The following is a 22,447-nucleotide window of genomic DNA, read 5'->3' as shown; positions in this document are numbered from 1 at the left end:
CAAGGTGGGGAAATTATTGCCAGTTCTATGTTAAATCCAGCAGGATATGTTTCGTTCGGGAAAAAAAAAAAAAAGAAAAAAAAAAAGGCTTAATGCTCTATTTGTCGCGCACACAGTCCCGTGTTAACAAATTACCCCTCTGCTGCATGCAGCAGGATAGCTCGACATCCAGAGAAACATTTCATAGTTTAATTTCCCCCTACAGTACCTTCAGACAACATAATAACAATAAACAAGAAAATAGATCCTGCAATGTTCACACGCGTCTGGAGAGACCCCCTACCTATGGATACCCCCCAGCCAAACAACCCACTCCAAATCCTCCGAACACACCGACACGGATCTCCGAGGCCCCTCGCAACTTGTTTAGCTGCAGCACACGTCCCCCTCCGCGCACCCCCCCACCCACCCACCGCCAGCCAGAACAGGCAGTACTTTTAAAAGAGCATTTTTGTTTCGCCGATTATTTTGACCGTTTAATTAAGAGAAATTAGCTAAATAGCAAATCAGGTAGAATTTCCAATGATTACAACAAATGCACATCTCCGGCTTTTTATTCATTACCTTTTTTATTGAACACTCATTTTCCTTTCCTCTTGACAGCGATACATTAAATTGCAGGAGCACAGTTATTTGGTTAGCTGTGGGTCCGTTTTTACTCACAGTGTTGCCACGCACAGGATGTCCTTAAAATCAATTAAGTCTTCCTCGACTCTCATTTCTGCAACCCATTTACAGAATGTAGATACCTATTTTCATGTTTTCCTCTTCCCCCCTCCCTTCCTTTTATTCCTCGCTCTCTCTCTCTTCCTCTCTCTCTCTCCCTCCCCCCCGCTTTTTCGCTGTTGCCTCTTTGCCTCCCTAAATCAAGGTGCAAAGATGCCAAAGAGTGATGAAATGAAAAGAAAGCCAATTGCTGGACTGAGGTGGGGGAGATAGCTGCTCGGAGTCCGCCTGCGACTATGGAGCAGTCAGTAATTGCTGGAGACAGGGAGAGCTGGGGGTTGGGCTGAGGTAGCCATGTATAAATAGTGTGATCTCAAATTGAAAGGCATAAATAACAGCAGGAGTGATCTAACCCTATACAGCCCATCTTCTACGTGCAAAAACAGCGTGCGGAGGACGGCCACATCTCCGATTGAAAACAAGTGGATCTCTGTGGATAAGATCACCGGGCAGCCATGGAAGAACTTACGGCTTTTGTATCCAAATCTTTTGACCAGAAAAGCAAAGAGAGCAGCAGCGGCAGTGGCAGCGGCAACAAGAAGGAGACGATCACGTACAGGGAAGTTTTGGAGAGTGGGTTGGCTCGCTCTAGGGAGCTTGGAAACTCTGATTCTAACCTGCAGGACATGACCGAGAGCAGCAACCATTGCCCGGTGCATCTTTTCAAAGACCACGTAGAGAGCGACAAGGACAAACTGAAGGAGTTCAACACGGGCAGGACAGCGGAAGGTAAGAGCAGGGCTGGGCGCCCTCGGCCCCGCGCTTCTCGCCGGCAGCCCCGGTCCCCTTCCCGGCTGCCCCTGGCTTTCCGCGGCGGGGGCGACTTGGTCACCGCGGCCCCGGTTCCGGCCCCGGCGGGGCGAGCGGGATCGCCTCCCGCATCCTGCTTCCCTCCTGCGGTCACCTCCCTCCCGCAGCGGCGGGAACACAGGCTTAGGAACACGTACTCCTGCATGCATAACGTGAGTGTAGCCGTGAAAAATAAGTCACAACTTCGGTCCTGCCCCCCCGCCGGCCCCCGTTCACATCCGAAATCGATCCGGTGCCGTTAGGCGTTCTCTCGCCTGGGGGAAGGGGGCAGCGCAGCACGTCAGACGTTTTTGTCTATCTGTGTATTTTTGTACGAGGAAACCTTGTCCGGGTAGTTTTAATGCCTTAGGAGACCTGCTCTTCCTGCTTCCGGGCCGTCAGGATGCTGCTGCTTGTTCTGGGAGAAAGCGGCGTGTGGAGAGGGCTCTCCCTGGACGTTTTGTCTTGGGTCGGTCAGCCTGTCCTGCTCAGAGGCTCCGACCGGCGGGGACGAGAAGGAGGAGAGGAGCCTGGCTGTGGGGCGGCTGCCCGGACCCGGTGAGACAGAACGTCGCTGCGGCGAGAGGCACCGGCCGGCCCGGCCGACTGCTCCCTCGGTCCCCTGCCAGTTCTCTCACCTGGGCCAGGGCAGCACGGCACCCCGCCGACCGACGGGCAAAACGCCATTCCTTCTCTAAGCAACGACAACAACAACAACAACAAATTTAAAATATGTGTATTTTTTGAAGCAAGACAACTAAAAATCCCGCACAGGCTCACTGGGGAAGGAGAGACTAAATATGACGGGGGGATTAGAAAGTTGAGAAAGTGTCTCTAGGCAAGTTAGACAGGTGGACCTGCCTGGGGAGCTACTGGCTAGCTTGGGGTAATAAAAACCAGTTAATAGGTTGGGGAGCAACAACCAGCCTTTCAGCTGTTTCCTACTGTTTGATCTTGTTTAATATAACACTGGGCGATTTAATTTACAGCCCAAACTTTTATTTTATATCCTTCTCTTTTCTACCTGCTCCCCAAACAGAAGAACGGGGTATAACCACGTATTCGGGTACCCGTATTTCTGCACAAGCCAGTACCACTCAGCTCTGCTTATTTTCCTTCTCTGGTCGAGAGACTGAAAAATAAGAACGTTCAGTTTAAGGGAATCATTCGCGCAGGAGATGATTTTTAAAAATGAAAGCAGGGCATGCTTCAGCAATCAAAAATAAAATGCGAACGAACGAAAAAACCCCTCTACTACTCTCCCTTTCCCCGTGAATCGAAATTCTGGTTTGTATGTTTAGCTAATCTAATCTAATCTATGGAGAGAGGCTGGGGGTGGGGATGGAAGGGAGGAGTTGGAAAGAGCTGAGATGCTTGTGACAGTTTAAATTCATGCCAGGTTTCAGTCTAATTTCAACTGATTCCGGCGTGTGATTTCAGTCCCACCGATATGCTAGTTAATATTTTATACCTATCACGGACATGCTGTAGCCTCGGAAAAGAGACAGCTTTTGAACGCGCCTGATTTTCCCTAGGCATTTGCTGGGTTAGCACCCTCGTCTTTTCATAGGGATTCCCTTTACAGGAGAAATGAGAACAAAACGCCATTAAAACCAACCACCGAATATCCCCATCCGGAGGCCAGACCCTTCGCAAAGTTTTATGTAGCCAGTATCAGCCCGGAGCCAGGAGGAACAATCACGGCCAGGGACAGTTTTCATTTTGGAAGTGAAAACGAGTGCTTCGACTTCGGCCCGGCCTTACTTAAGCGCAGATGCAGTTCAGGACACTTTATTATGTTTAATTAACTTACGATTTGCAGTTTATAATTTGCATTTTGGGATGCCCCTAAGTATATAGGTTAACATATGTGCATGCACACATTACTGGGTGTGTGTATACACACGTACATATGTATATAATATCTGTGTATTTGGTGAGGGAAAAGGGACTTAATTCGGGATCATCCGCAGACGCGTCTCCCCCCAGATCCACACCACCCAAAAGGTGAGGCACGACAAAGGAGGCAGTCAGAACTGGCTCGTCCCGGGACTCCGCCAGTGCCCGCGCTGGATACGCACCCGGCGGGGCGCCCCAGGCAGGCAGGGGATCCCGGGGAACCGGTTCAGCCTAAAGCGGCGTCCCCCGCTGCAGCATCTCTTCCTGTTTTCGTTAGCTGGATTTAAAAAAAGGGACAGTGCCTTAGGCCTCCCGGCATTAAGGAAAAGGAGAAAAATTATAATAATAAAAAAGAAGGAAATAATTTGCCAAAGCAAAAGAAATCTTCCTACCCAAGACAGAAAAGGGGAGCTGTTTTACCCGCTGCGCCCACAGCCCACCTCCCCTCTGCCCGGGACAAACATGCTCAGCGGCTGCCTCTGGTCGCAAGCTCTCCACAAGCCCTGTTGGAGCCCCTGAAGGTTGGGAGGGTTCCTGCTGTTTCGGAGGGGCTGGGAGTGACCCATGGCCCTGGAGTCCTCTGTCCCTCACAGGGCCACGCGGGACCGCTGCCCCCGTGGTTTCGACCCGCTGGCAGATATTTTGGGGGAAAGAGGGTTGACAAGGAGGAGAGAGACGGGCGGTCTCGGTCTCATGCCCAGGGAAAGTTTCTTTTACGAGGCAAATATTTTCACAGTGGATTCATCATGACAGCAGTAGGGAGCTTCTTGCATAACCCTCTCTGGGAGAAAACGTCGCCGGAGAAACCCCCTTCCCCCACCTCTTCTCTCTGCTGGAGGTATCGGGGGGCCGGCGGTTTTCCTACCAACCCCTTCCCCGAACTGCTCGTGCCAATGGGCCGGCAGGGCTTCCTCCTAACCCTGGAAAGAAAATAAAATGATATTTATCTGTATAGGTTTTCTGATAGGGCATCAGACAGGCAAGGCAGCGCGGCTCCCTTCCACCCTCCGGCCCTTGGGCGAGCTGCCCCCTGCCCGGCGTTGAGCCTGTAGCGGAGCTCAGCCCCCCTCGCCCCTGCGGGGCCTGCCCGGGGACCTCCTGCCCGCCCGCCAGCTGCACCCGCAAGTTGTGCTGAGTTTGGGGACGAAGACGGGAGGAGGGAGACCCCCGTGTGAGAGAATTTCGAAGAGGTGCGAGGGGAGGCTCAGTGTCGTTTTCTTCTTCCCCCTCCCGGCAGGGATCTACGAATGCAAAGAGAAGAGAGAAGATGTGAAATCAGAAGATGAAGACGGACAGACCAAGCTTAAACAAAGGAGAAGCAGAACCAATTTCACACTAGAGCAGCTGAACGAGCTGGAAAGACTTTTTGATGAGACTCACTATCCAGATGCCTTCATGAGGGAGGAACTAAGCCAGAGGCTGGGACTGTCTGAAGCTAGGGTTCAGGTAAGAGAAGGGCTCTGTTCCTGGAAACGTCCTCACCTCACTTCCTAACTGCCAGCGGATCCTAGCACAGTGCCCCGTTTCATGCAAAACGGGGAGGTGAAGGCAGAGGTGACACGTGTGATGGGGAAGCTGTTTGCAAGTCTGCTGTACCTGTCCTGCCAAACAGTTATTCTGCTCTGGGAATATCTGCCCGTGTCTTGCGTTTCCTAGGAAGGCGGTTTAAATTTTTTTTTTTTTTTTTTGGTACGTGTGTGGGGTAGGGTGGCTGGGTGGTGATAATGTTGACAAGTCTCTAATAACTGAACGATTTTTTTTTAATTTAAAATTTCTTTTTTCCCGTTGCAAACGTGCCATTTACTCTCCCTTAATCCTTACTTTCTTCCCGCTTTTTATTTTATGGGGCCATTATGGGGAAAAAAAGAAAAAGGCCAGAAAACAATTGCCTGAATAAGGCTAGACAGTTTGAGTGCTGAGGGACGGGATTAGCCAGGGCCGGGGGAAAGGTGCCGGCTCTGATTCGCACAGCAAGCGTATGAATGCATGCCACCCCATCTGGTGGAGGTTCCCCCCGTCCCTCTCATCCCGCTTCAGAGGCAGCTAAATGCCAATTAGACTTCGAAATCTTGAAAGTAGATCCCGGTTGCTGTAGTCCTGGGGCCACCAGAGCTGTCTGTTTGGGTGGCTCCACATCGATTATTTTAAAATTCGATTTTCAGTTTGATGCAGAGGAAAAATACTCCTTTCCCCCAAGCCAACTAGGGAATGCTTCCACAAAACAGACATAATATTAAAAGAAACTAAATCCCCCAACCGAACAAAAAACCCCAACATAGAAATTGACCTAGAAAAAATTAATAAGATCAACCTGTGGCTCTCTGAGCAGGCCCAGAGCAGGAGAAACCTGAAGGAAATCCCTTCTTGGATTAAAATTCTGTGCTTGGCCTAACAAACACAAACCAAAGTAAAACTCAAGAAGAAAAAGTCACCAAGGCAACTCCTCCACAGAACAAAACGCCTTCACACCATGGAGATAAGAGATGCCCATGTATATGTATATCTGCCTATAGGAGTGTGCGGGTGGCTATGCATAGGCATGGCTACGGCTCTGTGGGCATGGATGGAGGCCTCCATGCCTTGCCCTCACTCCCGGGGCACAGCGAGAAGTTAAGATATATGGCCCCGAGATGGAGTGGGGAGAGGGGTCTGTTTGACCCCCTCTTTAACCGTGGAAAGCAAGCAGACAGCACACTGCTCAGCCAGCATTTGCCTGAGCAAGCCACTACCTCGCTTTAAACAACTATCTCCTGGAGGCAAATCCTGAAATAAATGGACTATCTGGGTTGTTTTCGTTCTTTTTTTTTTTTTTTTTTCTCTCCTTCTTTTAAGGTTTTATTCTCCCCTCAGCTCCTGCCACACTCAGTACAAACCGAGCTGGGCAAGGGATGGTGCCGGGCATATGCCTTAGGAATGGCAGCTTGCAGGGAGTATTGCAGGGGTTCAGAGTGCTGCTGGCCTACTTTCTCCTGGAAGATTGATCTAACCACACCATATAAATTAATGAAAAGATTAAACTTTTGCTGAAGGGGACATCAACTCTTATGTCATCTTCCCAGATCTTCTTACTTGGGCTCTGTAATATCTTTCCAAGGCCTTGATGTACTGTTTCTATAAAAATAAATTACTTGTAATTGAATTCTGCACTCTTTCTTTCAAGTACTTTATTACTGAGGAGCACCTTAACAGGATGTTCATAGTTACAGGAAAATTGGTGCTTCAAGTGCTTACAGATCTTAAAACAGCACACACACAAACAAACAAACAAAAACAAACAAAAAGAATCAGGAGGAGATTATGACCGAGATTAAAAAAAAAAAAAGAGTATTTAATAATTTTATATAAGAGGTTTGCATGGATTAAAAACCCCCATACATAAAATAAGTATAAAGAGGAAAAAGAGGAAAATGGGTAATTAATTAGGAAATAAGCGGAGAATTAATATCCATCAATAAGTGGAAGCAGAAAAAAAGAGAAAAAGACAGAAAAGGGAAAGGTATTTTTTTTTCTAATACTTTTAGAATTGTTCTCTAATTCCTATCTGAACCTCTTGTCCCTTGCTGTTAAAGGATATAGTTTCAATTTAGCGTGGAAATTTGCTGTAAATAAATTGAAGCTCCTATGGTAGCTAGTCCTTATTAACCTTTTATTTTTAGTGTTGTACTGGAAACTCATATCACCCAGCTGTCAGGGTTATAATTGAAAGTTATGAGACCATAGTGAGGAGCAGGCAGTAATTCAATTACAACAAATATCTTTGGGTTTATGGTGCAGGGCTAAATTAAATGTCATTATTCACTGTCTCTAATGGAAATCAAAAGGAAATCAGATTAGAGCATTTGTGAAAGAAATCACTGAGTGATCCTTAATGAAGAAATAACTGTCTAAAACAGTGTACTGTGCTTTACTTAGCATATTCATGACTAATTGGAATTGATCGCGAATCACACCAAGCCTGATTTATTATCGCTTAACGCAGTGGCTAATTCATCACTTTTATTCCTCATAACCTTATTTTTTCGTAGCTAAAGGGAAAGGGCACTTCGTTTTCGAGATTTAAATATAATTTCGGTTTGAAAGATGTTCTTATTTGCAAGAGAAGTTGTTTAAACGCTGCTTAAATTTCTTCTGACAATTTACACTGCTTTGGCGAGGCGGGGGGGCGTGGGGAACACACACAAGGAGATTTCCTGCAAGGATTTACCACAGTAGAAAAACGTATTATTGTCGCTACAGCTCGATAATATTTTGCATGCTCATATTTAAATACGTATATACATGCATATAAATCCCTAATGGCCCGGTTAAAAGGAGAAGCGATGCATGTTGTTAATATTTGCGTATTGTTGGTAGGGAAAAATAAGCTTGTGCCGCGCTGTGCAGGGCAGCGGGACGGCAGTGATGCCCGCTTAGCGCGGGGAGGGCTGCGCTGGCGACAGCCGTAAGGGACAGGAACCGGGACTGGTGGGTGGGTGGGTGGGTCTGTCTGTCTGTCTGTCCGTCTGTCCGTCGGTCGATCGATCGATCGATCGATCTGTCCGCACCCGCGGCGCTCCGCCGTTGCCCGCTGCGCGCTTCCCCCACAGACACCCTAGGCAGGAAAAATGGTGCGCTAAATCAGAGAAGGCCAATACCTACTTAAGAAAATCACTGAGGTACCCGAGGTAATTAATGCCTTCGGAAGCCTTTCTTTGCACTAATTACTCCGTTGTAAATGACCATCATTAAGGCAATTGAAGAAAGCTTGAAGGGAAAATTTGATGTAGGAAGTGCAGTTAGTATTAATTAACCGTATGATCTCTTGGCAAGTGCAAGAACATCAAAGGTTGTAGGTGTTTACTTAGCTACAAGATTTTATCAGCGGTGAAAGTCAATGTTTGTCCATATTCGGTAGGTTTTGGTGTAAAGATAAGGGTCCGCAAAATATTTTGGCCCGCACTTCTGACGATGTTTTGCGGAGAGATGCTAATCAAGCACGGCGGAAGGGGAAATGTAAAGGAAGGTCTAAAATGCCGCTGGAAAAGGGGCACGGGAAGCGCAGTGGCAACTGCAAAGTTCTGCGATTGTTTGAGTGAGAACGGCTGGAATTGGGGCAGTATTATCAAATTACAGGCATTTCTCGGGTGCATAAGCACTTCTTTACATCCCAGCCTGCAAAAGATGCTGCTCTTGTCTGTCCAGAAGTCGGAGGAAGAGAATTTTATTTTCTTTAACATGTAAGGAACGGTGAATGATTCAGACCCTTTCGCGAAAGTTCAGTGTCTCGCATCTTGTCGGAGATCATCGATTTCAAGCCCGGCTCGGGAGAGGGCAGGAAGTCCAGTCTCTTGGGGGCCAGACCCCGGAGTCTGACCTGGCCCACGCTGGCTCTTCCCGGGCTGTTTAAGATTACTAGGAAGGGTACGAGGGTCCCACCCGTCCTGCGGGTGGTCTTATTGTCGCTCCAGACGGGTGGCACAAAGACCGCCACTGCCTGCCAAGGGGATGAGGGGGCCTCCGAGACTCGGTGCTAAGCGGCAGGCTCCCGGTCTCTTCGGCTGCGAGGGCACTTCCCACCTCCTATGTTCGACTGGGGGACCACAACAAGGAGCAGGACCTCTCCCCCGAACAGCCCCCACAGCAGCACAGAGAGGGGCTCACTCCCCCTTGGGTTGAGAGGCTCCCCTCGGCTGCTCCCGAGGAGGGACTTCAGCAGAGTTGTTCAGTCACTCGCCTCACCCTTCCATCCCTAGCTCCTGCGAAAATGCTCCCCTTAGCAGCTGCCTAGGCCACCTCCATTTTTCTGTTGTTGTTTTGTTTTTGTTTGCTTTTTCTTTTTACAGGTCTGGTTCCAGAACAGGAGAGCAAAGTGCCGAAAGCAGGAAAACCAGATGCACAAAGGTGGGTTAGGGGTGCGGACCGGCCGGGCGGTGGTGGCCTCGGAGCCCCGGGGTGCCTCCGCCACTCACCCAGCCCTGTCTCTCCCCGCAGGTGTGATCCTGGGAACCGCCAGCCATTTAGACGCCTGCAGAGTAGCCCCCTATGTGAATATGGGAGCCCTGAGGATGCCTTTCCAACAGGTAGTTAGCTCCGGTTTTATTTTACTTTCCCTCAGCAAGCTGCGACCCCCATCCGTTTGCCCGGGAGGAAGCCGGACACGTTTACAAGTGCCATTTATATAGAAGTTGGCAGGTATTAAAAACAGACTGTAAAACTTCGTGAAGGAGCCCCTGCCCTGCTTTCGGGAGCTCAGCGCTCCTCGGGGCCGGGGAGAGGACGGAGCGGGGGGTCCCGCGGCCCCGGGAGGGGCCGGCGGGGCTAAGGGCCCCTCCGCCGCCGTGCGATGGGCTGGCACACGGCCCCAGGCCGCCCGCAGACCGGACTGGCCTCCCGGGGGCGCATGGCCTTCCCCGGGCGGGGTGGGCCCGGGAGCGCCCGGGAAAGCCCGTCCGCCTTCTGCGAGGACCGAGCGGCTCGGTCTCGAGCAGCCCAGGGGGCTTCGGTCTCCTCCTGGCGCCGGAGAGGGCTGTGGGAGAAGGCTTTTCCACCCGATGGGCGAAACCATAAGGGGGAAAAGCTATGCGGACCCTTACGCTGTCGTTCCCCTCCTCTTTCCGAGGCGGGCTGTCGAGACCGGTCCTTTTCCGATGGACGCGGCCACCCCCGGAGGTGGGAGGCTGCTCCCAAATGCTCTGCCATCGTGGTGGTCAGCCAGGACAGGGGCAGTGGCAGAGTGCAGGCACCGACGCCACTGTGAGGCCTGGGTCCATGCCCCAGCGAGGCACAGCCAGCCGGGGAAGGCCGCTGGGGAAAACCGGGGCCAGGGAGATGAAATTCCGTTCCCGCTTCTAGCCGGTTGTAACTCTCCCTCCCTGGTTCTTTTTTTTTTTTTTTTTTTTTTTTTTTTTTTGGTCAATTAATCCGGGAATTGATTTTTTCCAGCCCTTTTCCAGCAAGGGACCCTCCACCACCTTCTCCGTCTCGGAGACACGTGGAGCTGACAGATTAATTGTATTGATTTTTAAAAGACATATTTGGACCAAAATAATTAAATACATAAATAAACTTTCCCCCACTCCTCCCCGAACCTACCCGGAGCTGAAATCTCTCAGTCAACCCAACGTGTTTGTGTAGGTCTAGAAAGCTCCAAAGCAAACAGTAGCCGGCTATAGAAGGGACCCATAGCCAAAGAGTTTTTAGCAAGGTATAAATAAACATCCCTGGAAAAAAAAAAAAAAAATTAGCTATTTAGCACTTGTTGGCGCCCGTGCGTTGGGCCGCATTTATTTATTTATTTATTTATTTATTTATTTATTACCACGAGGAGGAGGGTTGAACGTGTCTCTGTGCCCTTAGCTGAGCAAGGGGCGGAGGTTTGCCGCCCTGACTGCGGGGGAACTCCGCTCACAAGTTGGTCTTTTCATCCGCCGGGCTCCCGGGCGGGGTGGAGGTGCGGGGTGGGTTGGGGGGCTGTGCGCCCCACGCCGCGGGCTCGGGACTGACGCCGTGTCTCTGCCACCGCCGCCCAGGTCCAGGCGCAGCTGCAGCTGGAGGGCGTGGCCCACGCGCACCCGCACCTGCACCCGCACCTGGCGGCCCACGCGCCCTACCTGATGTTCCCGCCGCCGCCCTTCGGGCTGCCCATCGCCTCCCTGGCGGAGTCCGCCTCCGCCGCCGCCGTGGTGGCCGCTGCCGCCAAGAGCAACAGCAAGAACTCCAGCATCGCCGACCTGCGGCTGAAGGCCCGCAAGCACGCCGAGGCCCTGGGGCTCTGACACGCTTCCCCCGAGCCCCACTTCACACCCCGCCCCGGGTGCCCGCGGCGGGCGGGTGTGTGACCCGCACGGACCGCCGCTCTGCTCCCCCCGCTCCTCCTCATCCTCCTCCTTCCTGGCCGCAGGGCGAGCAGCGAGCGCTCCGGCCGCCCTGCCGCCTTATCTCTTTTTTATTTTATTCTATATTTTTGTTTTGTTTTGTTTTTATTTCTTTCCCGTTCCCCGAGGTCTGCGAGCGCTCGGCGGCTGCGCCCTCCCGCCACTCCGCTCGCCCGCTCGGCCCCAGGGACTCGGCGGCCGGGAGGTGCCGCGTGGCGCGGTGGGGACGCTCCGCCCGCCGCGGGCCCGCGGACTCAACACACGCGAGCAGCAGACACCCACCCGCGAGTCAGAGACTCCTCGGAGGACAAAGTAGGTGGGAGGAGAGAGAAAAGAGAGTTTAAAAAAAAAAATCACAAAAAGAGAAAAAAAAAAAAAAGAAAGGAAACGATCTCTAAATTATGTTAATCTGTGAACATTGGGGACACTTTGGATTTTTGACCCTGGCAAAAGTGATCGCTCCGGCATAACGTCATCTGCTGCTGTCAGTTTTGCTACCTTGTGCATGTGTCAAACTAAACACGTTTTGAAGATCAGAAATATATTAGAACAAAACGAAACAAAACAAATAGTAATAATAATAAATAATAAATCCTTGGGGCTGGTCTCCATTAAAGATGACATTTCTTTGTTGCCAACAGTATTATTTCACTGCCATGAATCTCTTCCATCACTGAGGAGCTGCTGCTGCTGCAGAACTGGTTTGAATTTGTGGAATTTCAGATCTGAGGCAAGGGCAGGTTTTTATTTTCCTTCTTTTCTTTCCTAAAAAAACCAAACCAGCAATAACAAAAAAGCGTGTCTCAAATGGCTATGTCCTTTGAAAGGAGAAAAAGAGAGAGACTAGAATTTACTAATTGTTAGTGATAACTTGAAAGATGGGAACAATAAGAAATGCACCTGTTTTGCCAGAATTACCTGAACTCAAAGAGATGTATTGTGCCATAGAAACAGGTCAGTTTTTCATTTTTTCCCCCAAATGCCTAGATCTTTGAATCAGAATCTCACTGTTTTACAGGATGTTGAAAGAATGAATTATATGTCAAAGATGGACATACGGTTTTAAGGCATAATACTGATGCAGCACTAATTTTAGTGAAATGCAATTAAGTGCAGTAAAGTGCAATACTGTAAATATTATAGATTAAAAAAAAATAGCCGTACTTATTCTGTTAATAACCGATTCTGCAAGATCTATAACTTAAATCCGTTACACTCAGACTGGTGCATTGCAGCTCCTTGCCAAAATGACAGTCTGAGTCTTCTATGAATGGATAAAGTTATATGTATCACATATGGGAAAAGGTAGATACTATAATTTCTAGTCAACTTAATGTGCCATATTTCTGCGAAGCAGGCTGAAAAGTCTGTATGACACTTTCACACGATTTTAAATAAAAAACAAAGCAACAAACCCAAACAAACTAAAACAACCCATAGAAGTGTTCGGTAGAAGAGCACAAGTTCAATATTTTGCCATTTTAATTTTTGCCTGTGATTTGGACACCAAGCAGTAAGCTAGTGCTTAAGCAGATTAACTACTACAAATCCAGCAAGGATGGAGAGTGGAGAAATTCTTCAAATTATATTTCCAAAGTGTCTGGGTTTACTGACCCTCCTCCCCAGTTCTACATTTTCTGTTATTCACTTCTAATTAGATTCGGGGTTTTTTAAAAATTTTCACTGGGGAGGAGAGAGGAAGGTACAAATAGTGGTCTTGTCTTCATCTAACAAGATAGTTATTTGTTGCCTTTGCTAACCAGGTCTGTGTTGATGGAAGGTTATCCTCTGAATAGCACCATTATTAGGCCTGCTTTTTATGTCTCGTTTAGCAATCCATTACTAGTTTTGGCTTTTGCTGATATTTATCAAATCCAAATATTACTGTAGGACAAAAATTCATGCTTAGGATAATTTTTAGAGACTTTTCTTCTTTTTTGTGTTTTGTTTTTTTTTTTCTCCTTCAATTTTTGATATTTTCTAGCAAGCAAATTTCTGGAATGTCAAAATTGTGCCATTTCCCTTCTATTTATTACATGAGAAGTAGTTAATATCTTGGATTTGCTGGGGCTGATAAAAGTTGCCTGCCTTTTTTTGCCTCTCTGTGAAAGTCTAATACCTTTTAAAAGCAAGGCCAAAATATAAAGGTAGCATTACTTGTTGCTGAGAAATACAGACCAAATCTGAGGCAATTAACAATTTCTTATTGAAACAAGACATTGTCTAGAAAGTAAAATGTTATTCATGATGATGTATGAAATTCTGCCTAAAATGAGAAATATTTGAAGTAGTTCCAGCACTTCTAAAATGCAGATCTGAAAAAGAATAAACATTACCATAAAGGTGGTTTAGGCTATAGTAAGTAACCTGTTGTAATGGACGCCCACAGCCATTGAAGGAGAATTAGATATACAGTGTTGAAGACCAAAGGCAAAGAGCTATCGACTGAATAGGGACTGCTTGTTATCTGTACCTGTAATCTAATTTTTAGCCCTTCAAATCCTCTTTTGAGAAATTAAGAGAGGCTTACATGATTTTTTTTTGCAGTCCTGCACTGGACTTTCAGAAAGGAGTGATTTTTACCCTCAAATAATTCCATAGCATGAACTTGTTGAAGTTGTAGGGTTGGGATATGAATTTTCTCAGTCATCTGAAATGCTGACAAGTGCTACCAATCTCAGTGTTACACATACAATATGCATCCACTTTGTATGGGAAGGAATAACTTTCTACCTTTGTTGTTCTAGATACAAACACAGCAAAAAAAGCCTGTAGACTTCTCTCAGAAATTTTACTTCTTTATTGTATTCAAAAACCAGCGGCAACATGAATATAATTCCCTGCTAAGATGAAACAAGGCTGGTAGTGTAGCATACATCTTTGCAGAATGAAATATTCTTACTTTTTTTCTGAGTGCTTTCAATGGATGTCTCAAGGACAGTCTTGCTCTCTACCACAGAAGGGAAGAAGGTGGCAAGATTTATCAGCTTAGCCTGCTTTGAAGGAGGTACCACAGCTCAGCCTGGGGAGAGGGGCAGGGTCTTGCTGGGAATCTATCAAGGTGCTTCATGCTGCTCTTGCATTTCATTTAGCATGAAAGGAAATGAAAATGTGCGCTGTGTAAGGGTTGTTGCCAAAACTGGTTCTGCTTTGCTTTCTTTAATGGGCCAATTACATTAATGAGGGTAAAAAAGCTTTGCCTTGTTTTGGATGATGCACACAGGTGACCTCCTCTTCTTATCATCTTTACATCATTGGGAGGAAATGAGGCATCCTACCTGGCCTATCATGTATTGGACTGTACTTTTCTCTAAGTCACTGTGGCTCCATTCACCATATGGAGCTCCAGTGATCTGTACAAGCTGAGAATTTGGACCAAAGCGTCTACTCCATCTCTGTTAATGTGTGGTCTCTTTTTGTTCGTTTGTTTGTTTTGTTTTTGTTTTTTGTTTTCTTAAGTAGGTTGGAGGTTGAAGATAACATAGTCATGGTCCTGAAGTGCTCATTAAAGTCTAAAAGTATTGTAATTGTTTGAGATTCTTAGGCATGCCAAGCCTCATTTATTGTTCACCATCATCCAGCCTGATCTTTGTGTAATCTTTGATTTGAGAAGTGTGAGATTTCCAGGATCATCAAAACAGCAGCCACTGAGCAGAATTTCCTTGGAGGAGGCCTTCATTTAGCATATGTGGATTGCTAAAGAATCTTTCTCGGAAGATTCGTCTGGTATTTGAAAAATAACTTGAATGAATGCCAAATGAATAATGATGTTTATAAGCAAGACTATAAAAAAGGCTTCATGCCTTACATGGGCCCCTTTATAATGGAAAGAATAGATTCTGGGATTTTTTGAAACTGTCAAATAAGTTAAAGTACTTCATTCATTTGTACTAAAATAGCCAGTTGACTCCATGGCTCATTTGTATTGACCTGGAAATACGCGAAAAAAATTATACTGAAAGTTTTTTTGTTTAGTAGGGTCATATAGAAGTAGTGACATTTTGGTTAATATCATAATACTTAGCACTTATATAATGTTTATTTGCAAAGCCCTGTATAAATGTCTATTATTTAATCCTTACCCATTATGAACTAGGTAAGAATTATTATCCCCATTTTTGTAGAAATTAAGGCATATAAATCAAGGGCCAGGTCCCATCACCCATTGTCAGCACTGAGTATTATTACTTCTGTTTTTGTAATCCAGCAACATCCCCCAGATCATAATCTGTCATGAACTTTGTGGTGGCAGACAACCTTTTACATAGCTGGGGCCGTGCTGCTTGAAATTTAAATTCTGTATCTGACTTCAGCAAAAGTTTTAAGGGGCACATTGAATTTGTTTTGGAGTGTCAGAATGTGCCTGTGAGTTATTTCCACAAAACATGAAGTTACTGTCCAATTCTCTGACCCTGTATGTCAGTGAGAATTTTGTTTATGACTCAATGGGGCTGAGTTGTGTCAGTGCTAAGTCTAAAACCAAATTTCCAAGTTCCCAACAGCATGCACAAATTGCTAAGAAACTCTGATTTCCAACTTCCCCTAATATAAATTTTTCACACAGACCAAGCGTACAGATGTCAATTCTTTGCATGCTTTACCTGCTATGTCTTTTAGTCCTATGTTTGCCTATAAAATAATAATAAGACATGATTTTGAATTGACATAACATTGACACATTGGGACTGTTGACTCGAATAAAATAGACATGTAGTAGTACAGAAATCGAGATCCCTAAGGCAAACCCAGGTTATGGATTTTTTTGTTTGGTGACAAAAAATACGCATGTTTTCTGCTTGTTTAAATGTGCTAGGCAAAATCTCTCTTTTTTTTTTTAAACTGATAATTTTAGTTTTTGGAGACATTATTGCTTTGGAGATGGCAGGCTTTTTTTCCCCTTCAGTTTGAGGAAAACTTTTAAAGTATAGTAAAAATAGATTACACATCTTTCTTAGAAATGTGTTTATTTTTATAATATCTAATATGTAATGATCCAAGTGGTGTCCCTGTAATTGTTAATTTTACTTAACTCTATAAAGTGCACACAACCAATATGGTTGGAAATTTTTTGTGTTCCTGTTTAAAAAGGGTGGTTGAAGCGCCCCACTTCTCATCTGTAAGCAACCTACTCACCCCATTATGTTGTTTTCTTTCCCTGATGTGACAGCATTTTCATGGCAACAAAGTTTTCAAACAGCTGTGGATAACATGGCAACAGCTTCTCATTTGGTCCTTTGAAAATCTCTACTGGTTGCAGCAAGATGTGATAGGGCTGGAGAAGGCCTGGTCTTGCTTGGAAACTAAAACAAAAAATAAAAAGATGTGCGATGTGCTGCAGAGTGTGATCTCCTATCCTTCTGAGACGATTAGAGCCTTCTGCTTTACGCCTCATGCTTCTTGTAAAATGGCATCTCTAAGTCACTTCTTTAAAAGGTACAACATGGGCCCTGTCAATGTAATGAGGTGGCTAATTTTATATTTGTTATTTTTTGTTAGCTGGCTTTTCTAGCCAGGTCAGTGGAAGGCCATAGGCTTTGGTGTTTGAGGCATTCTTCAAAAGCGGTATGATGCCAGATATCCCTCAAATTTTGTCTGTTAGACAGAATTGATGCTAAAAGTTGGTGCCTAATTTTAGTAAATCAGCCTAGAAATTTGCTGGTTTCCAATAAATAACTGAAACATAATGCAGTTCATACACCTTATGTTGAAAATTGATATATAACTAAAATCACTTGAAGAATGTAGAAAATATCAGATTTTGAACCTGAAGATATTTATTGAAAGACAATACTTTCATGAATCTAGGCTTATGGTATGTATTAATTACATCAAAGACAGGCAAATATCTCTGTTTCTTTGTATTAATGTATGTGGATGTTTTATTTATTTTTTGTTTGAAAAATCTAAATGTGTATTATTTTAATTATGTTGAGTGTAAATTTGACAATGCTTTGCATTTATTTTTATATTTTAAAAACCTGTTGCTTTTGCAAAAGTATGAGCAGCCAGTATGATTTGCAGTACCATAGCATTATTTTGGTTATGTATTCACAGTGTGTCTGATTTACAGACATTTCAGGGATTGCTAAAATGAAACAAACAAACAAAAAAAATCTTCAAACCCAACTAATCTTAAAAGTTTGTACCCCTTTGCTATTGCGGAAGAGAAAAGGAAACAAGCAAACAACCTTTTCTAAGGTCTTGATTATGCCAGCATGCTCCTACATGAATTCACCAGACACGTTGAGTTCCATTTTTGGAGTGTATTATGTTGAATCACATGATATGAATGTACATCTTGTAAAAGTGAGATATGAATAAACTTATAAATATTTGTAGTCATGTGTTAACGGATATGCAGAACAACTACTACCAAAGGGAATATGAATAACAAGGTATTTCCCCTTGTTAAAACACAGCTTTTACTTCTGTATTTAATTCTTTTTCGAGCACCTTATTTGCTTTCTCCTTGCGAGGAATCAAAGCTGTGCATCTTACTCTGTAGTCATTTTATTTCACTTACAAGTCTCTCATTGGCTTTTATGCAACAGAGTTGTTATAACAAGTTGTAGCTTAGTGATGGTTAATTAAAAGTTCCTTTTTGTACCCAAGTAATAATAATAATAATAATAATATGGGTTTTTTTTGTTTCTATTTATTACTAGTTTGGCATCCTATTTTTTTAAAGGGGCAATAGTTTTCCCCTTGTGTTAGGAGGAATAAAGGAGCCTTCAGAATGGACCATTCTAGGGACTGTATTGTGATGGCTCTGATCTGGTGTCTGTTCAAATCAACAGGAAAGGCACTACATCAGGCTTTTATTTTTCAGGCAGTTAAGGAGTGTTTTCCATGTCCCTGCTTGGGTATGTTAGATGTAATTTTCTCCTGTAGTTTTATTCTTTCTAGTTGTAATCCAGCATTCTGATCTTGAAAAGTATATTTAGGGAGTCCTCTTGTTCCCTTGCGCCATTTATTTCATCAACAGCAGCAAAGAAAACTGTATTGGTTGGAAGTCTTTGTTAGGTCTGTGAATCAGGTTCTAAACTTCCAAACTAGTCACAAGAGTCAGGTTACCTTGTCTTGTTTGAAAGTCAGTTTGTTTGACACGTAAGTGGCATTTAAACTTTATCAGCCTTATGGTAAAGGGTAGTTTCATATCCCAGCCCTTTCCACAAGTCCTCCCAGCATCTCTTTATTCTTTCTTGTCTGCAGCTGGCTGTGTATGCTGAAGTCAGAACCTGTATCTAGCTTTTCTAACCTTGTATTTTGTGCAAGTATTTGCATTTACTGGAGTTCTGACATGGAACATAACTGAAAAGGAGTTGGTGCAATATTCCCACATCGTGATTACTGTTTTTCTCTAAGCCAGCACCACAAACTGACATCCTGTTTTTCCTGTCAATAACTGTGTAAGATACAGGCTATTATAAGAAAATTAATCCTTCCTTTTTGTAGCTCAAAGATATGTGGGCAGTGAATGGTTGTCAGTAGTACATACTTGTAAGAGTTATCAGAAAAAAATACAAAGTGTAACAGTGTGTGCTGAAAGATTAGCTTCTCCAGAAGACTGTCCAATAGCCATTTATGAACAAATATGCTCTAACTCTGTTATTTTCTTTTGTCTATTCATATTCAGTTTACAAGTTGAAAAGAGATAAGTTCTTTTGGCAATTTGGTTGTCAGGAAGAGAAGTTTTTTCCTCCTCATTTTCATTAATTAGCCTTTTTTTCCCAGCGGCTACTTGTTGTACTGCTTTCTAAAATCATTGACAGTTCTGAGGGAAGTTTCCTCTCTCTTGTCTTTGGGTATATTCTTTTTCTTTGCCGGAAAATTTATTTTTAATTCCAAAAAATTATACTTTGACCCTATAGCCACCAGCATTTTTGGATACTGCCTCTAGATCTCTCTAAATTTATTTGGATAAAAATAAACACGGTAACGAATTCCTCATGAATTGTCAGTAAAATTTCCTTTCTTTCTTGAGTAGCTTCTCTCTCAGACTCTTATTTTTTGAGCTGAAACATCTGAAAAGAAAATTATGAGGAGCTACACAGGAAACAGGACTGAGTATCTGCTGGCATGAATACCCTTGAACACTTGAAATTTCACCAGTATGTATGGTTCAGTCCTATATTGCCTGCATATCCAAAAGTCCAGTTAAAGGTAGAGAGAAATCTGTATACTTAAGTCTGCAGGAGCAGCCACGGAAAGACAGAGCTACATTCAAGGACCACATGTAAATTACTAGAGATTGGATAACAGAACAAAAGGAAATGTATGTAATTTCATTTCCCCGAATCAAATACTCAGACTTCATTACCAATATGATTAAGGGTAATGATCCTACTCTTATATTTAATTGCTGGTTTAAAATTGCTACCAAGAGGCTATAAAAATACAAGGTCAGAAAATTGGATCCAAAAAAGAGACCTGATGCCTCACTCTAAAGTTAGACTTCAGAGGAATTTAAGCACTTAGTTCCAAAACCTTAACACAGGACTCTTGGCTACTTCTCAAACTCTACCAAAGCCTGAGGGCTGCAGGTCTCCGGTTCCACATTTAATTTCCCCATGTACCTCGTGTTCTACTTGTGTGTGTGCCTGGCACCTGACTGATCTCTGTGGCTGGGAGGCTTGCTCTCTCCTTAGCCCGACTGAATTACAGAAATTAGGCATCTGTTTAATTTTGCTTATCTTCAGATGTTTCCAATTCAGTCAGCCACATCAGAACTTTGTCAGTGGAAGCAAGCAGACACTTTAGGCAAATAGACCTCCGGTGAGTATATTAAGGTGTGCCTTAGAAGACTACCTCAGGTGTAGGCACCTTCTCTGTAGACATCTCTCTTGGAGCAGACATGTCCAATTCCATGACAAGTATCTTTCATGTGCTTCCTTTGTGTGTCCTCCCCTTCACAAAGGACAGTGTTCAACGGCTTTGTTTTCTTCAGAGGGGAAGATTTCCTTTTACACAATGACTCCGTGACTAATACATTAGCACAGGACTCTATGGTCTGGGTTTTCCTGACTTTCTTTATCTGAACAGATGGAGCAGCTGAAAAGTTAAAGCTCTTGATCCTGGAGAAATACTTTGCAGAGCAGGGTAGACATGGATTACCTGGGCATAAGTATAGCCCAAGACTGTAGCTGATGCCACTTTGATGGCAGAGCAGGCAAATGACCTTTCTGCTATAATTTTTGGTCTAACTGGTTTCCCTACTGTGATTTCTGATATTATAGTCTACTAAAGTGCAAACTGCTTTTTTACAGTTTTTTTTGGGAAAAGAATTATCTTATTGTTTTCCCTAGGTGTGGCTCAATATGGTATTTGAATATTTCCTAAGCATACCAGCTTTGCATCGTAGACTTCCTGGATTTCATGAAGTTTCCAATTTTCCTCTCTTCCTGGTTACAAAAAGACCTCTTAAGACGAGGGATTTAGATGTACTTATACACAGAAACATTAAAAACCAAATCCCTCAAAACTTAACAGAATTTTAATTCCCACATACACAGCCTTAGAGTCTTTAACGAAGCAATCTCTTACAGTTCCATCTACCATGTACATTCTTGCCGCAGGACTCCTGCATCAGTTGCTGCATGGGGTAAACTGTGCTCAAGGAATGAACTGGGGTGTGTAGAGAGGAAAGACATCTTCTAGGAGTATTCTTCACTTGCCTGAGAAGCCAACAGGTGTCTATATGTAGATGACGAAGGAAAACACATCAATAAGTGTAAGTTTAGCTTTATCATTTGCACAGCTAGTGATCATGCAGGAGAAGTGGATCTAGCCTGCTGCAGACCTCCAAGCTGATACACTGAGGGCAGTCAGACTTTTCCAGGATACCATTGAATGTGTAGCTTTCTGTCTTCTGGATGTTAAAGCACAAGACCAGGAATATGATTTACAGAAGTGCTCGGTGTTGACTGTTGCGACTCTAATTAACACAAGGCATGTAGGTTTGGGACTTCAGGGAAGGAGCCAGCATAACGTGCCAGTGTAGATCCATGGAATATACCACTGACTTACTGCCTTACATCAGGCAAATCGTTGTGTCTTTCTGCTTCAGTCTATAAAATGGGTTTAATGGCACTCTCTTAATGTGTACGTAGGAATGACACTCTGCTAGGGTGTACATAGGAGGATTGTGACCATAAATTCATTAATCCTTACAGTACACTGATATACTAGTTTTCGGAGCATCAGCACAAAACCCATGAGGCAACAAGTAACTCTATATTCAATGCAATGTTCAGAGGATGTGCAGTAAATAAAGCATGAGGATAAAGAGAAATATTGGGCAACTGCTGTATTCACTGAACACTGTGCACTGAATAAAGCTGGGGTCCTGTGGAAAAAAAAAAGACTTATATAATTAAAGAATGTATCATAATGTGTATACACATGGGAGTAGAATCCAATTGCACAGTAAATGCCAGTAGTGGCACTTCCTGACTTTTGGCTGTTTAATAAATTAATGACCGCTTATTTTTTTCAGCTTTAAGAACTTCTTCCTTCAACATTTACATATAAAATGGTCTATAGTTATCCCTTTTCAAATTAAAATAAAAAGCTGGACTGCATACACTGTAGAACTCTTAATACTGGGACACTGGACTCTCTTCTGAAGTCTAGAGGTCACTTGATTCACAAAAGAACTTATGCTCATGGGAAGAGAAAGATGCTTATGGTGTCTGAGGCTTACATAGGACTTGGGCAAACGGGACACCTGAAGGGGTGCTAAACTCACTGACACCAGATGTACAGAATACTCCATTTTATGGGGATTCAAGCCCACTGATATGAGGGATGGTTGAGGGAAAGAGCTTTTACAGCCTCTTCTGATTAGAGATCAGTCAAGAGGCAGGTTCCCAGCTCACATGAGCTTCCAGTGCAGCCTGAGTCTTTGTGCAATATTAAAGGATATGAAAGGCTCACTGAAAATAATTGTGGCAAATAAACTGCGTTCACCTTAGAAAAATTTGTATTTTTACTTGGGAAAATTAGTTCTAGTCTCCTTTTGTTTTCAGCACATCCACATGTATCCCAGTGTGACCCATACATCGTTAAATGTTCTCCATCACCACTTGTGATCTAGTGCTGAATATATAAATATTCAGGATGTAGAAAACTCTAGGCTGAAAGCAGAAGCTAAACTATAGTTCAAAGCAAGGGGAACAGCT

At 44.3% G+C, this 22,447-nt stretch overlaps 1 protein-coding gene and 1 long non-coding RNA gene across 2 annotated transcripts; one reads left to right on the top strand and one right to left on the bottom strand.

Moving 5' to 3' along the window:
* The first annotated feature begins 420 nt into the window (after nt 1-420).
* Nucleotides 421-17,454, top strand: SHOX (short stature homeobox). The gene is made up of 5 exons (XM_032100226.1): nt 421-1,455; nt 4,652-4,860; nt 9,237-9,294; nt 9,385-9,473; nt 10,923-17,454. Exons 1-5 carry the CDS (start codon nt 1,182-1,184, stop codon nt 11,166-11,168), a joined length of 876 nt encoding a protein of 291 aa, XP_031956117.1. The 5' UTR covers nt 421-1,181; the 3' UTR covers nt 11,169-17,454.
* On the bottom strand, nt 2,468-11,171 carry LOC116440013. The gene is made up of 3 exons (XR_004238374.1): nt 11,004-11,171; nt 10,486-10,613; nt 2,468-4,655 (listed from the first exon to the last, which is right to left on the bottom strand). It is a non-coding gene; the product is annotated as an uncharacterized LOC116440013 (long non-coding RNA).
* Nucleotides 17,455-22,447: the final 4,993 nt, after the last annotated feature.

Source organism: Corvus moneduloides, chromosome 2 (genome assembly GCF_009650955.1).
Source record: "Corvus moneduloides isolate bCorMon1 chromosome 2, bCorMon1.pri, whole genome shotgun sequence".
NCBI classification, from domain to species: domain Eukaryota; kingdom Metazoa; phylum Chordata; class Aves; order Passeriformes; family Corvidae; genus Corvus; species Corvus moneduloides.
This window is presented reverse-complemented; position numbering and strand designations above follow the sequence as displayed.

Coding starts and splice junctions, on each gene's coding strand:
- SHOX (XM_032100226.1), top strand. CDS start 1,182: ATGGAAGAACTTACGGCTTTTGTATCCAAATCTTTTGACCAGAAAAGC. Junction 1,456..4,651: donor CACGGGCAGGACAGCGGAAG/GTAAGAGCAGGG, acceptor CCCTCCCGGCAG/GGATCTACGAATGCAAAGAG. Junction 9,295..9,384: donor GGAAAACCAGATGCACAAAG/GTGGGTTAGGGG, acceptor CTCTCCCCGCAG/GTGTGATCCTGGGAACCGCC.